This window comes from Mesoplodon bidens (genome assembly GCF_964165515.1).
Source record: "Mesoplodon bidens genome assembly, chromosome: 4".
Lineage (NCBI taxonomy): Eukaryota > Metazoa > Chordata > Mammalia > Artiodactyla > Ziphiidae > Mesoplodon > Mesoplodon bidens.
In genome coordinates, this window is record NC_138160.1 from 115,870,347 (window position 1) to 115,882,356 (window position 12,010).

General features: G+C 52.5%; 1 protein-coding gene across 16 annotated transcripts in view; it reads left to right on the forward strand.

Annotated features, from left to right (window-relative positions):
* LOC308616704 (uncharacterized protein) overlaps positions 1 to 12,010 on the forward strand; it is a 469,470-nt gene that overhangs the window by 2,587 nt on the left and 454,873 nt on the right. For 14 of the 16 annotated variants that reach the window (XM_081233051.1, XM_081233060.1, XM_081233052.1 and 11 more), the window contains exons 1-4: positions 916 to 1,577; positions 8,115 to 8,345; positions 8,901 to 9,036; positions 10,408 to 10,974. Coding sequence is in view for 8 of the 16 variants with exons in the window: in XM_081233052.1 (XP_081089178.1) it covers positions 10,901 to 10,974 (74 nt within the window). In the remaining 8 variants the exon portion in view is untranslated. Of the gene's footprint in view, positions 1 to 915; positions 1,578 to 8,114; positions 8,346 to 8,900; positions 9,037 to 10,407; positions 10,975 to 12,010 lie in introns of those variants that run through there. The other 2 variants (XM_081233063.1, XM_081233062.1) reach the window with 2 other exon arrangements.

A 12,010-nucleotide genomic window follows, 5' to 3' on the forward strand; every position in this document is an offset into this window, starting at 1 on the left:
TTTTATCCAGGTGAAGCCCCTGCTGTCAGTAACTCTCTGGGTCTTGGGTTTTTTGTTTGTTTTTTAAGGTACAACAAAATTAAAATTTTCTTTTTCATTAGATTGTGCCCATCTGAAATATATACAATGAAGAAAAACATCAAAATGTTTTTGGTTTGTAGCTTAGTTTGTGGTTTGGCCTGGAACTTCCTCCATATGTTTGTGTGGGGAGTCATGGTGGCCCTGCCGACCCCCGCTTCCTCTCCACCCTGCTCATGAGGTCAGGTAAGACACCAGGCAGTGGCAGGAAGGCTAGGTGCCTCAGTTGAGAGGTCCTAAGTGGAATCTGGGCCAGGCCTCAGCCTTTTGCGCTATAAAGTAAGGGTTTATGGTAAGTGATTTTGGGTTCCAAAATTGTGCTGTGATCATCCAGGAAGTGGGCAAAGAGTAGGGAGTGTCTGCAGAGGGCTTGGTGTGGATGGAGGGTCGCTGCAGCTCCATTGCTCCTGATGGGGCAGGGAAATCTCTGCACCTGGGGTCCCTGGCAATGCGCATTCCTTCCTCAGAGCTGCTGCTTTTCATCAGCATTTTGCATTTTGCAGGCCTTGCAGCCTGGGAATGGAGGAACTGGGACTTGAACCTGGGCATTGGGTTCCAGAGTCCACACTGAACCACTACCGTGGGCCACCTCCAATTTAGAGCAGTTCTAGTAGCCACGGTTCACACCTCTTTCCGTGGGCCAAGCACTTGCTGCTCACAAAAACCTGTGAGACAGACACGCTAGCACCTCCATTTTCCCAAGGAGGAAGCTGCAATCCCGAGAAGTGGTGTCACCTGCTGAGGTCACATGGCTGGGTCAGGGTGCCAGGGAGCCTCAGACTTGGCAGTCTGTTCTCATCTACTCAGTCTTAATGGAGAGTGTGGTCAAACTGCCTTTCCTTTTGGTAAAGTTGGAGGAGGTATGTTGCCCTTTTTAGGGGGTCCTTTGGTCCCAAAGTGGGAGGGCACTGTTTCTTTTCCAAAAGATGTTCAGAGAGGATGGTCACGTTCCCTGAACATCCCCAGGCAGGAAATTAAACAAGGTTGGTGCTGAGTAAATGCAGAGATGAGGTTTACACAGCTTTTTACACAAGCGAGAGCGACCTTCCATTAGGAAGCTTTGTGTACCCATACATTTAAGTCTCGGGAAAGATTATAAAGGGGCTTGGAGGTTGGCTTTGACAGACAGAGGTCACAGGGCTGGGATCCCTGCGGGACCTCTTCCCCATTACGTGGTCGCTGAGTGACACACGCTCCCTCCCTGCTGGCCTGTCTGCGGAGAGACCAAGAGAGGCGAGACAAGGGTGCCTTTCCTGCTGCGATGGGGCCATTTGTTAGCTGTTAAATGGAAACTTGGGAGACTGCAGGCATTACAGCCCCAGGTTTTCATAAACTGCTGCACCGGCCTTTGGTGCCTGGTAAAGCTATTTTTCTTCTGCTCACTAGGGGAATTATTAAAGCACTCAGCATCACCAAGAGGCTGGGGTGAAGATCAAGGGTGAAGTGTTGCTGTCTGAGGTTGGAGTTCACTGCTGCTGGTGTGGGTTTCCCTGCGTACTGTGAGTATTCGACCACTGTGGAGTGGTCTCCGCATCCTCTGTGACTGCTGGTGATGCCCTTGCTTGCAGACTTTTATTTTAACCATCACCCTTGGCAATGTTTTTGTTTTGTTTTGTTTGGGTCTGTGTGTGTTTTTTGTTTCGTGTTGTTTGTTTTTGTTTTTGTTTTTGTTTGGTACAGATGGCTTTGGCAACCATAGTGATTTCTGACTGAAGTTTGCATTTTAGAATGTCCATTTTAAGAACTGAATAGCAAGTAGGCCAAGCCCAGGCTCTGAAATGAAGTGATTTTCCAAATGGAAGCAGACAGCAGTGGGTTTGGAGAATGGTCATGCCAGGGCTTTCGAGGGGTTGCAGTCTGGTTTGTGAAGCAGGAAAACTGGAGAAAGGATAGGGTATGAGGGAGAGACGGTTCTGGAAGGAAAGAGCTCACAAAAGGTCTCCAATCCCAGAAAGGGCGTCTCCACCTCTGTCCTCTGATCCCACGGGCCTGTGGGTCTCTTAAGGTCAGCGGGTGAGATGGAGAGTCAGTGACATGATTCACGGGCTGCCTGGGACCTGGATGTGCAGGCTGTGGCTGCTGGCTCTGACTCTGGTGATGGGGTGACTCTGGACATTTTTTGGACAAAGTCTCACTGGTTAGTGCCTCAACATCCTTCTCTTTGGTTTCAGTGACATGTGACCTCGCCTGCCTTTCTGAGTCCCTCTAGCTGTGTGGCCTCCAGCCAAGTGGGTTCCAGTGACACAAGGCTTGCAGGCTGCTGAGACATATTGCCACCCCCGGGCGCCATCACCTAGCCTCCTGTGGGAAGGACAGGGGTTTGCATGAAGGTGAACCTACACTCCTGCTGCTGCCTGGGCCTGACCGGGTGTTGGGTGGAGTCACGAGTAGGGTCATTGCACACTAAGCAACAGGCCACTGCTCTGGCCAAGAGTGGGAAGTAGGCTGAAGCTGGGATGGAGCCAGCATATGCCAAAAGGAACAGGACTGTTGTTTGAGATTAGTAGCCAGGCTCAGGGGTACCTGGCCTTCTGGCTGGTGCCCTCTGGTCCCTGTATCAAGGCAGGGGGTACCTGGCCTGTGAGGTTACACTTGGAGGGACACTGAGAGCCAGAGGGGATGCCTGGGGCCCAGAAGTGGTGACCGGCAGCAAGGCAGGGTGGGGGTATGTTCAGTCAATTAAGAGGCCCCCCAACCCACCCCATCTGTGGCATGTTGGAGAACTACTTCATGCAAAGGTCTGGGACTTGGTGGTGAGGCCAGGGCAAAGGAACTCACTCAGGAAGAGCTGGCTCTTTTTGGATTGAATTGCCTAAGGTTTGGTATGCATACATCAAGTGGGATGCAAGATTATTTTAGATGGCATGTGGGTACGGCGTTAAACATCATCGAATTACACAATGAGAAAGTTAATGTCTTCTAATCAGCTTTAATTATTCTGATGATGGCAAGAGGAAAAATCCAGTTTGGTCCTGTGTCAGTTTGGATCCTCTGAGACGCACATGCAAGAGATTTACTGGTAGAAATGCCTGTTGAGGGTAAAAGGTGTGGGAGCTGGAGTACGCTGGGAGAGCCTCCAGGTAACAGTGCGGGTCTGACACCTCTAAGAGGAGAGGGGTAGGAAGGACTTGGTAGGAAGCACCACAAGCTAAAAATGTCTCGTGCAGACCAGTGGGTGGCCTGTCAGAAGAGCCCTGTCAGGCAGGATGTATGCAGCTTTGCGGAGTTGGGCTCAGAGGGTGGTCAAGAGTAGCATCATCTGTCCCCTGCTGGGGCTGGTGACCTTTCACAAGGGGCTCTTGAGGCCTGAAGGAAGGGACAGCTGCCAGGGGTTGAAATCCTAGCCAGACTCACCTCTCCTCAGAAGCCCCCCTCCTCGCCCCCAGCCCCTGGTAACCTTTCCTCTCTGTCCTCGCCACCCCCCGCCCCCCACAGTCTCCAGCTATTTACTGATGGCTTTGACTGGGTGCCTCAGATTCAGAGTCTTCCAAGGGTGAGAGTTGCACCCTTGGGTTCTGAGTATGGGCTAAGGTCAGAGCCCTGGGTCTCAGCCAGACCCCAGACCCCCTCAAAGCCAGTGCTTTGTTTTTGTGGTCAGTGGTATAAAGTTCACGTGTGTCCTCTCATCGCCGTCGGCATTGCCGCGGGGGCTGCTACGGCCCAGGTGCTGAGCCCCTTGACCTGCCCTGTGCTCTGTGGTCCATCCTTAGGGGCAGATGCAGGTTTTGTGGAGCCTGCAGCTCCTGCATCTCAGGGGCCCTCTCTGAGAACAACAGCACAAAATTAGGTTTTAAAGTAAATAATTATTTAGAATGAGAAAGAATCAAAATAAATGACAAATTTTAAAAAGCTGACCAAGATCCAAAGTACAGGAAAACAATCCAGACTGGCTTCTGGGGCCATACGATTCAAACCATAGTTCCCTTCCATCATCACATTCCTTGGTACCCGGTGTTTGGTGACAACTCCATATCTGGTCCCCACTCTGACCCTGCACCTTCGTTTCCTGACACCTGTGAGCTGAAGTGGTGGGAGTTCCCCTGGGATCCCCAGTGGAGGGCTGGCGGTACCTTACCTCTAAAGTAACTGGAAACCACTTAGTTACATGCACTGACACTTGGAGAAAATGTATCTCCAACTTGGCCTCCTCTCAGCTGGATTGCCCGAGTTTCCACGGTCCCTTCAGCACCACCCAACCTGAGGAAAAGTGTGATGGGGGAATTTGTAGTGGAAAAAAATAGTCTTAGCTGTTGCTTTTGCAAATTTTATAAACACATGACAGGTCAATGTGAGCTGGGGGGGCCTGAAGCTTAAGCTTCATTGCCTCACCGTAAACCCAGCTGGATCCATCCTGAACACGTTCCTCTGCCAGAAGGAACCTGTTATCCTTAGGTCACTGTCCGAGTCAGTGACCTACAGTGGCTCCCACTGACCTTTCTAAAATGAAACTCATTCCCCTTGATTTTTATTCTGGTTGTAAAAGTAGTACTTGGTCATTACTGAGAAAATATAAACAAGGGTAAAGGAGACAATGAACGTCATCCTGGAGCAAACCCTGCAGGCAAGCAGTGACAATTTAGTTTCAGTCTTCTTCCATCCTCTGCTAAGGGTTTGACAGGACATTGAGACAGACAGGTTGGAATGTCCAGATGTCAGCACGTGGGCTCACATTGTGCTCCCCCTTTCAGTCTGGCTGGTTATTCTAGAACATTCCTGATTGCCAGCCTCCATTATTGTTCCCACCCAAAGCCCTTTAAGGCTCAAATGAGGGCCTGACCAGAAGATGTGACACAACTGTGGGTCTTGATAAGCGAGATACCTGTTTTGGCTCCAGCCTGTTTGAGATGGTGGGAAAAGGTCTTTCCTTGTCTGCTGACCCAGATCTGGGAGCTGAGGGTTCCCAAGGACAGACAAGCCGAGGGCTGGTCCTGCTTCCAACTCTGTCTGGGATGCTTGATATGGGGGGTGGGGAACAGTAAGGGCAGGGGACCTGCCACAAAGGAAGGACTGGGCTCAGCCTTCTTAGGGTTCAGGTATGGCTGAACCTTTACCTGGGAGGTATAATGGATGGCTCAGGCCACCTGTAACCTGCCCCCATGGCCGGAGGACAGCACCAGCTAGAAAGACTTGGTCTGAATCAGCAGGAAACTCTAGGATTGGGGACCTGCATGGAGGCGTGTCACCAGCTCTTGTCGTCAATACATCCTTCTCCTGGCCACCCCCAGAGGGTGCCCCTGGGCAGCCTGTGGGGAGGCTGGACCAGGATGGGGAGCTGCAGCTCTGCTTCCAGATTCTGCTCCAGAGCTGGGGTCCTGGGTGGGCATTTAGAGGTCTGACTCCCCTCTCAGGGGTTGAGTCCAGGCTCTGCATGGACAGGCGGCATGCCTCCCTACTCGCCTCCCATCCCAAGGACCAGGCCAAGCCTGCAAACCTGGTCCTCTGGAGAAGACTCTTCCTTTGTGATGGGCCCCCTGGCAGCTGGTCTGGGCCTTCTGCAGACCCTGTCTTCATGGGCACAAGTCCCAAAGTCACTTCCCAAGTTAACAGGAGGTGGGAGAGGAGAGACATCCTCTGACAACACCCTTCCTATCCCACCCCCCTGCCCACGTACACTTACCATGTAGGGGAGGATTTCCATCCTTGAAAGAGGAGGAAAATCCAAGTTTACATAATTTTGGAGCATATTCTTTCAGGAATAATTAGAAAATTATTCCTAAGAGATTATTCCTAATTTCCATAAAGGAAAATTATGTTTTCTTTTTCTTCCAAAGTTTAAACAGAACAAAACAAAAAACTACTTGGTTTCTCTCTCATAAAACTCCTAGGGATCCCAATTATCCTAATTTTGGATAAGTCCCTCCCTGCAGCCAATCAGCCCTGCTCCACACCTCCTCGGGCAGGATCTGGGTGTCACGGGGGACAGCTCTCATTTCTTCCCTGTTCTTCCTGTGCCTCTGCCTCTGGGTGGTGTCATCTTCTTCCATGAGGAGTGACAGGGTCCGGATCCTGGTCAGAGGCTACAAGCAGAAGGGACCATGGATGTGGGGACAGGCCAGAGAAAGGCCCCCTGACTGAAGAAGCAGCACATTGGTGCTAAAGAACGTTCTGATTCACATGAAGAAACCTGAGAGAATGTCCTTTTGGCTCTGTCAGTTCTTCACAGGGAGGGAGGGACAAATATGCCCATGGCCTGATTCATGAGGAAATGTGATTATTTAAAAAAAAGTTTTAAGTGAGAGAACTGAATCTGTCCTTTAAGTGGCATTTTAAAACCTAAATTAGAAACTACATTAGCATTGCCATTTGATGCTGAGGCACAAGAAATTTGACCTGTTCCTCCCCTGGGGCTCAGGCTCCCAGGTCAGAAGTTAGGGGGTCTCCATCTGAGAAGGTTTCTTCTGGAGAGTCATGCGTGGTCCCTGCACCTCAGTACTGCTGGGGAAGGGGCTTTTCCCACCACTCCCTAAGGCGGCTGCCTGCAGGCTCTCTCTGCTGGATGGGAAAAGTGGGCTGGATGACTGGGAATCATCTGTCCCTTTGAGAAAGCCTTTAAAGTGACACTCCCCCAGATACAGCGTTGAGTGGATTTTCTCAACATCTCAGCTACAACCAAAGAGGGAAAACAGGAAGATGCATGGGGGTGTTAAGGGCATTTGAGAAATGACAGTCCCCCATCCAGCCCGGTGGGGTCCTGAGTTCACCGGCCCGGGCAAGTAAGGGAGTGTCCTGCACTGCCCCACAAGGGTTGCTGAGCCGTGGGGTAGTGTTCTCCAGGGACTGGGTCTGTTTCCCCTTATGGTACCCGTTCTCCCCAAACCCCTTCACAATCACCTGGGAGCTTTTAAAATGCAGGTTATGTCTCAACCCCGAAGATTTGAATCTAGCATTTGGAGCTGGGAGTGCACGTGCGTGTTTGAAACAAGACATGATGAGTAAGGGCAGGGACGTGGCTGGCACATACGGCACCTGTGGGTGAATTGTGAGAAGGTGCCTTTCTGCTTGCCAGGGCAAGGGCAGATTTTAGCCTCTGGTTGTGCCCTACCCGACAACAGGCCACATTTGTGCAGTGCACACACTGCTCAACCTTATGTGGTAGCCCTTAGAAGAGATCTCCCTGATTTGGGGGCAGGGTCAGGAGGGAGGTGAGGAGAGGAGAGCTGGTGAGAAGACGAGGTGACCTTAGATGCTGGTGGGTCCCTGAGAGGGAGCACAGGGGCTCTCTGCCTTGGAACAGAGAATAGAAACACAGAGGGTTTGGGGGAACAGGGTGCAGAGGGAGATAATAAATAGCTTTCTTGGGTAGAGCCCTAGGGAGGCAGAAGCCCCCAGAGTGTGGATGGCTCCCCCAGCCCCACCAGGTGCGAGGCGGTAGAATAACTCCTGCAAGCTCACCTTAGCATATGTGGAAGTGCCGTGGGAGGGGGCACAGCTAGCTTCCTCCGGCTCTACAGTGGTTGGGAGACAGAGGAGGGCTTCTGTGCCAGTGCTCCAAGGAGGCCATGAGAGTGGCAGGACGTGCCTGAGGACGTCTGTTGGATGGGAATGAGGGTCTGTGTAGCAGGGACCTGCAGGGCTGACCTTTCAGAAGCAGAGAGAACAGCGGTGGTGGACACCGGCGCAGGGAGGACCACCCACCTTCAGTCCGCAGAATTTAGCTCAGGGCCAGGAGAGTAGGTGTGGGGACTCGGAACTGAGATTTCTACCACTTCAGAGGCAGGATCCTCGCAGAAATCGACTCATGGAAAAGCAACGGGACATTTCTTACCCACTTGAGGTTGTGGATTGAGACTGATATAATATGCAAAGAAACCCAGAAGTAAATACCTCCTAATAATGATCTCTGCATGGTAGGATTAAGGGCAATTTTCTTTTTCTTCTTTTTGAGTGCTGAGGTTTTTGAAAATTTTTCCAGTGACCATGTTTGCTTATTTAAATGAGAATAATAATGTTTTAAAAACTGTAATTTGCTTTTTTATCTCTCTCCCCTCTCTGGGGTCCTCGTTCCTTAAGTGCCTCATCCATCACGCTTCCTTCAGCCCCTCAGAGCCCCCTCCCTGCCCCGACCTGGCAGGCACTGGCTGAAGGTGGGGCTGGAGCCCAGGAAGGTAGCGGCCCTAGTCAGGAGTCCTGGAGTCACGATGACACCGACAACACCGTCACCAAGGACACCTTCCCGTCCTCTCTGCACCCACTTGAGAGGACAGCCAGGGTGAAAGGGATACTCTCATCATTTTTGGCGTTGGGGAGATTATCTCTCCTCCCCCCAGGTAGGATGGTCTAGGCTGGGCTCTGCTGAGCCAGAGGGTGAGTGGGCTGGGCCTTTCCACTGTCCAAACTGCCAAATGACACCCTTTCCCAGAATCTGCTCCTCGGGCCCCTCAGAGCCCTTGCTCGAAAAGGCCCATGTGGGCCAGTCAGGCCATTTGGAGAGAAAGGGAGAAGATGACAAGCCAGTGGGCCCCTTTAAGGCATCCCCGCCTGGGAGTGGGGCAGGGATGAAAATAGAGGGTGGCAGGAGCGGGGCTTAGTGAGCTGGAGGGAGAAACATGCTGATTATTAAAGAGCGAATTACCTGAGTCTAATTACAAACACACTTAAGCAGCACATTTCTTCCTGATACACAACGGAAATGGCTCAGATTCTATCACAAAGAGTCGGAAAGGGTGATAAAAATAAAAGATGGATCTCAGCCATGTATCTTTCCCCTCTCCCCCCGCCAATTAGTTGTGGTGGGAAGAGAAGTGGACCTCCCCCCGACCCCCAACCAACTTGCTCAGCCTGGTGGGAGCTTGGAGCATTCTCCCTGCCATTTCTGTTGGCAGAACCCGCCTGCATGGGGATGGAGGAGATGGAGGGATGAGGGGTCCCTCCCAGGTGATCCAATGCCAGGACACCCAGAAAGCTTGCTGCCCTCACTGGGGCAGGTTGTCTGCTCAGGGCTCTGCTCTCTGACTCCAGGTGAGCCCTAAGATCCCAGGACAGAGGGATCTCTCTGCCTGTGCCCCCGTGCAGGCATGACATTTCCTCACCTCCAAGAAACAGGACACCAAATCCAAACAAGGCCACCCCTGGAGAATGTTATTACCCCACAGCCCCTGTTAGTGTTTCCGGTCCCTTTACTGTGTTTTTACTTCATAGTGATGCTGTTTGACAATGGTTATGCAGCACAGGATAGAGTGGGGTTGAACTGCCGCACTTTTTCTTAGTGCCTCCAATTCTTTATGCCCCATCTTTTCTACGTGTCCAAATGTTACACATCCTTCCCAAACTTCACCTTGGTGAAGACGAGAGCTAGCAAGAGCACTAGACCACGAGTGCCCATCAGTCAAGCAACCTGATAACTATACTGCTTGGCAAGGGGGCTTCTGTAGCAATGGCGTCCAAATACAGTCGACCCTCAGGAGCATCTTAAAATATAGATTCCTAGGCTCACTCCCTGTCTGGCAATCTACAGTATCAGCAAGTGTCCCCAGGGATTCTGAGGCAGGGAGTCCTAGGACTGCACTGAGAAGTGCCCTGAAAGGCTTGTCCCTCCTTCCCCAGGCTGCCTCCCAGGACAGGGCTTCTACACATGTTGTCCAGCCGGAGGGCACCCCTTCCATTCACCTGTGTTCATGGGCACCCACCCTGCACCCAGTGCCATTCACCAGGCTCAGGGGCCCCCGGGGGTTGAACTTCCACTCAGTGGGACCCTTGCATTGCATAAGCTCTTTCTGTGCAAAGAGGATAACAATTCCTGCCCTGCCCACCTGGCTGGGTTGTTGTTTCAATTAAGCGAGATAAGGGATGTGAACGTGTTCTGAGGGCCGTAAGGCTGGGAATCGAAGGGGGGGTTATCTGTGCCTGCTAGGCAATGATTCACTGACTGTCTTGTGACATCACCTCTGTACTGTCCACCAGGCGTATTAACACATCTCACAAATCTACTTAACCACTCCCAGCTGAGGGCTTGGCTTCATTGACTGGCTGCACTCAGCTTGTTCAGCAAAGCCTGCCTCCTTCCACAAGATGGTCAGAGCAGTTTTGTTGGTTTCTGTTGGTGGACAGAAACAGGATTTCTTCCCAGGTGGAGCAAAGCTGACCTGGGTAGATGGCACCCCACACTGTGGCTTCATTAACACTTGCTGACTTGCGTTCTTGGGCTGTTGATTGAGGCCTCAGGAGTAAGTCATTCTCTTGGGGTGAACAGGTAAGATTCCTCTCCTCTGGTGGGGGGACCATGCTTCGGTTCCTTTGTTTGAGTTACCTACCGCTTGGGTGAGACGCCACCTCCAAACTTAAAGTCTTAAAACAACACTCTATTGTTTCCTGTGATTCTGTGGTTGACAGGCTTCAGCTGGGCGGTTTTGCTCCCCGTGGCTGATCCTCTTACGAGCCTGCTCTCACTTGGGAGCTTGGCTCCACTGGAAAGGACCAGAGGCTTCTTACCCTCCCAGGTTTCTCTCCACACGGCGTCTGCACAGTGAGTTGTGCAGCCGAGCTTCTCCACGACGTAGCAGCCGCCTACCACGAGGACGAGCCCATGCTTACGGAGCCACTGCTGGTGCTCAGCTGGACCCACCGAGTCACGGGACCAAGCCTAGCGTCCACGTGGGAGGGGAAGAAGCAAAGACAGGCGACCCCAGAGGCATGCGTCCTGGGGGCCCTTGATGTGCTAATTCCCCACAACCTCGCTTTCTTTCTTGGGAAGTCACCCCCGTACATCACAGAAGAGGGCAGCAGCCAGGCTTGTGTTTACCTGCTCTCTTTCCACTGGCACCAGTGTTGCTGGGCTTGGAGGCCTGGGGTGTGACTTGGGGAAGTTCCAGAGACCCCCGCTCCTATGCTCTGTGCCAACGGTGGCTTCTGTCCCTGGGTGACCACAGCCTGTACGGAGGAGACTCAGAGGCCTGGCAGGTAAGCAGTTTCTCTATTACTTTCTGCAGTAGCACAGCTGCACATGCATGCTGCCTCTTGCACGTCAGTTCTGGCCTTCTCTTTCTGGGGGTGGCCTCCGGAGAGGCCTGTGGGAGCCCCTGCACAGGCTCCCAGGCTGCATGAAGATGGCGCCACAGACCCTGTCACTCTTCACATTTGCTTGGGTTGCCTCAGGTCTCTGCTGCCAGGGGACCCTTGTGACAGTGTGTGGGGGGCCCTGCCTCCTCTGGCTGGAGAGTGCTGGGAGCCAGATCCCATTCTCACCTCCAAACCCCTCTCCTCATGTCTCTGACCAAGTGGTGGGCACCGGGGGTGACCAGCGGGGTCTTGGCGTGCCTCGGGTCTCTTCAGAGTTGCGGGCACCTGGCCCAGGACCCTGTGGGTAGATGTGCACCTGGGCTGTGTGGGGAGTGACAGTTCCCTTGGTTTCCTCACACATCTGGGCTTTTGTCTCAAACCTTCAGCTCCGTTTTCTGGAAGAGGTCCCTTCTGTTTCACCTCAGGCTGAATCTTTCATGTCATGTGTATGTATGCAGGGAGAGGACAGACTGGAGGGTCTTTAAGAATCAGCAAAATGGTATTTCTACCCTTTGGGAGGAAAATTGAGGATGTGTCCAGAGTGACTAGAATACGGATGTGTACCAGCCTCTCGCTACAGCCTCAGCACAATGGGAATCGCTCACCTCTGAGTCGCTGCCGTTCACCTGCAGGCTCGGAAGTCCCAGGGCGCAGGAACACGTCCGTGTGTCTTTGGAGGGGGACATCATGAGACACTCTGGCCCCCCCAGCCCCGTGGCCTTTGCTGAGGCTCAGAATACACATTCTGTTCATGCTGCTTGTGACAGACAGTGATGATGCTGTGAGCATCTTTACGTGAAGACGTGCCTGAAAAAGCAGCTAGGCTCTCAGAACATTCACCTTCAGCCGGGCTCCGCAGGCCTTGGAGGCTTCTAACTTAGTTCTGCAGGCTGGGGAGCCACCAGAGGCTGTGGTTTGCTGGGGTGTCTGTCTTGTG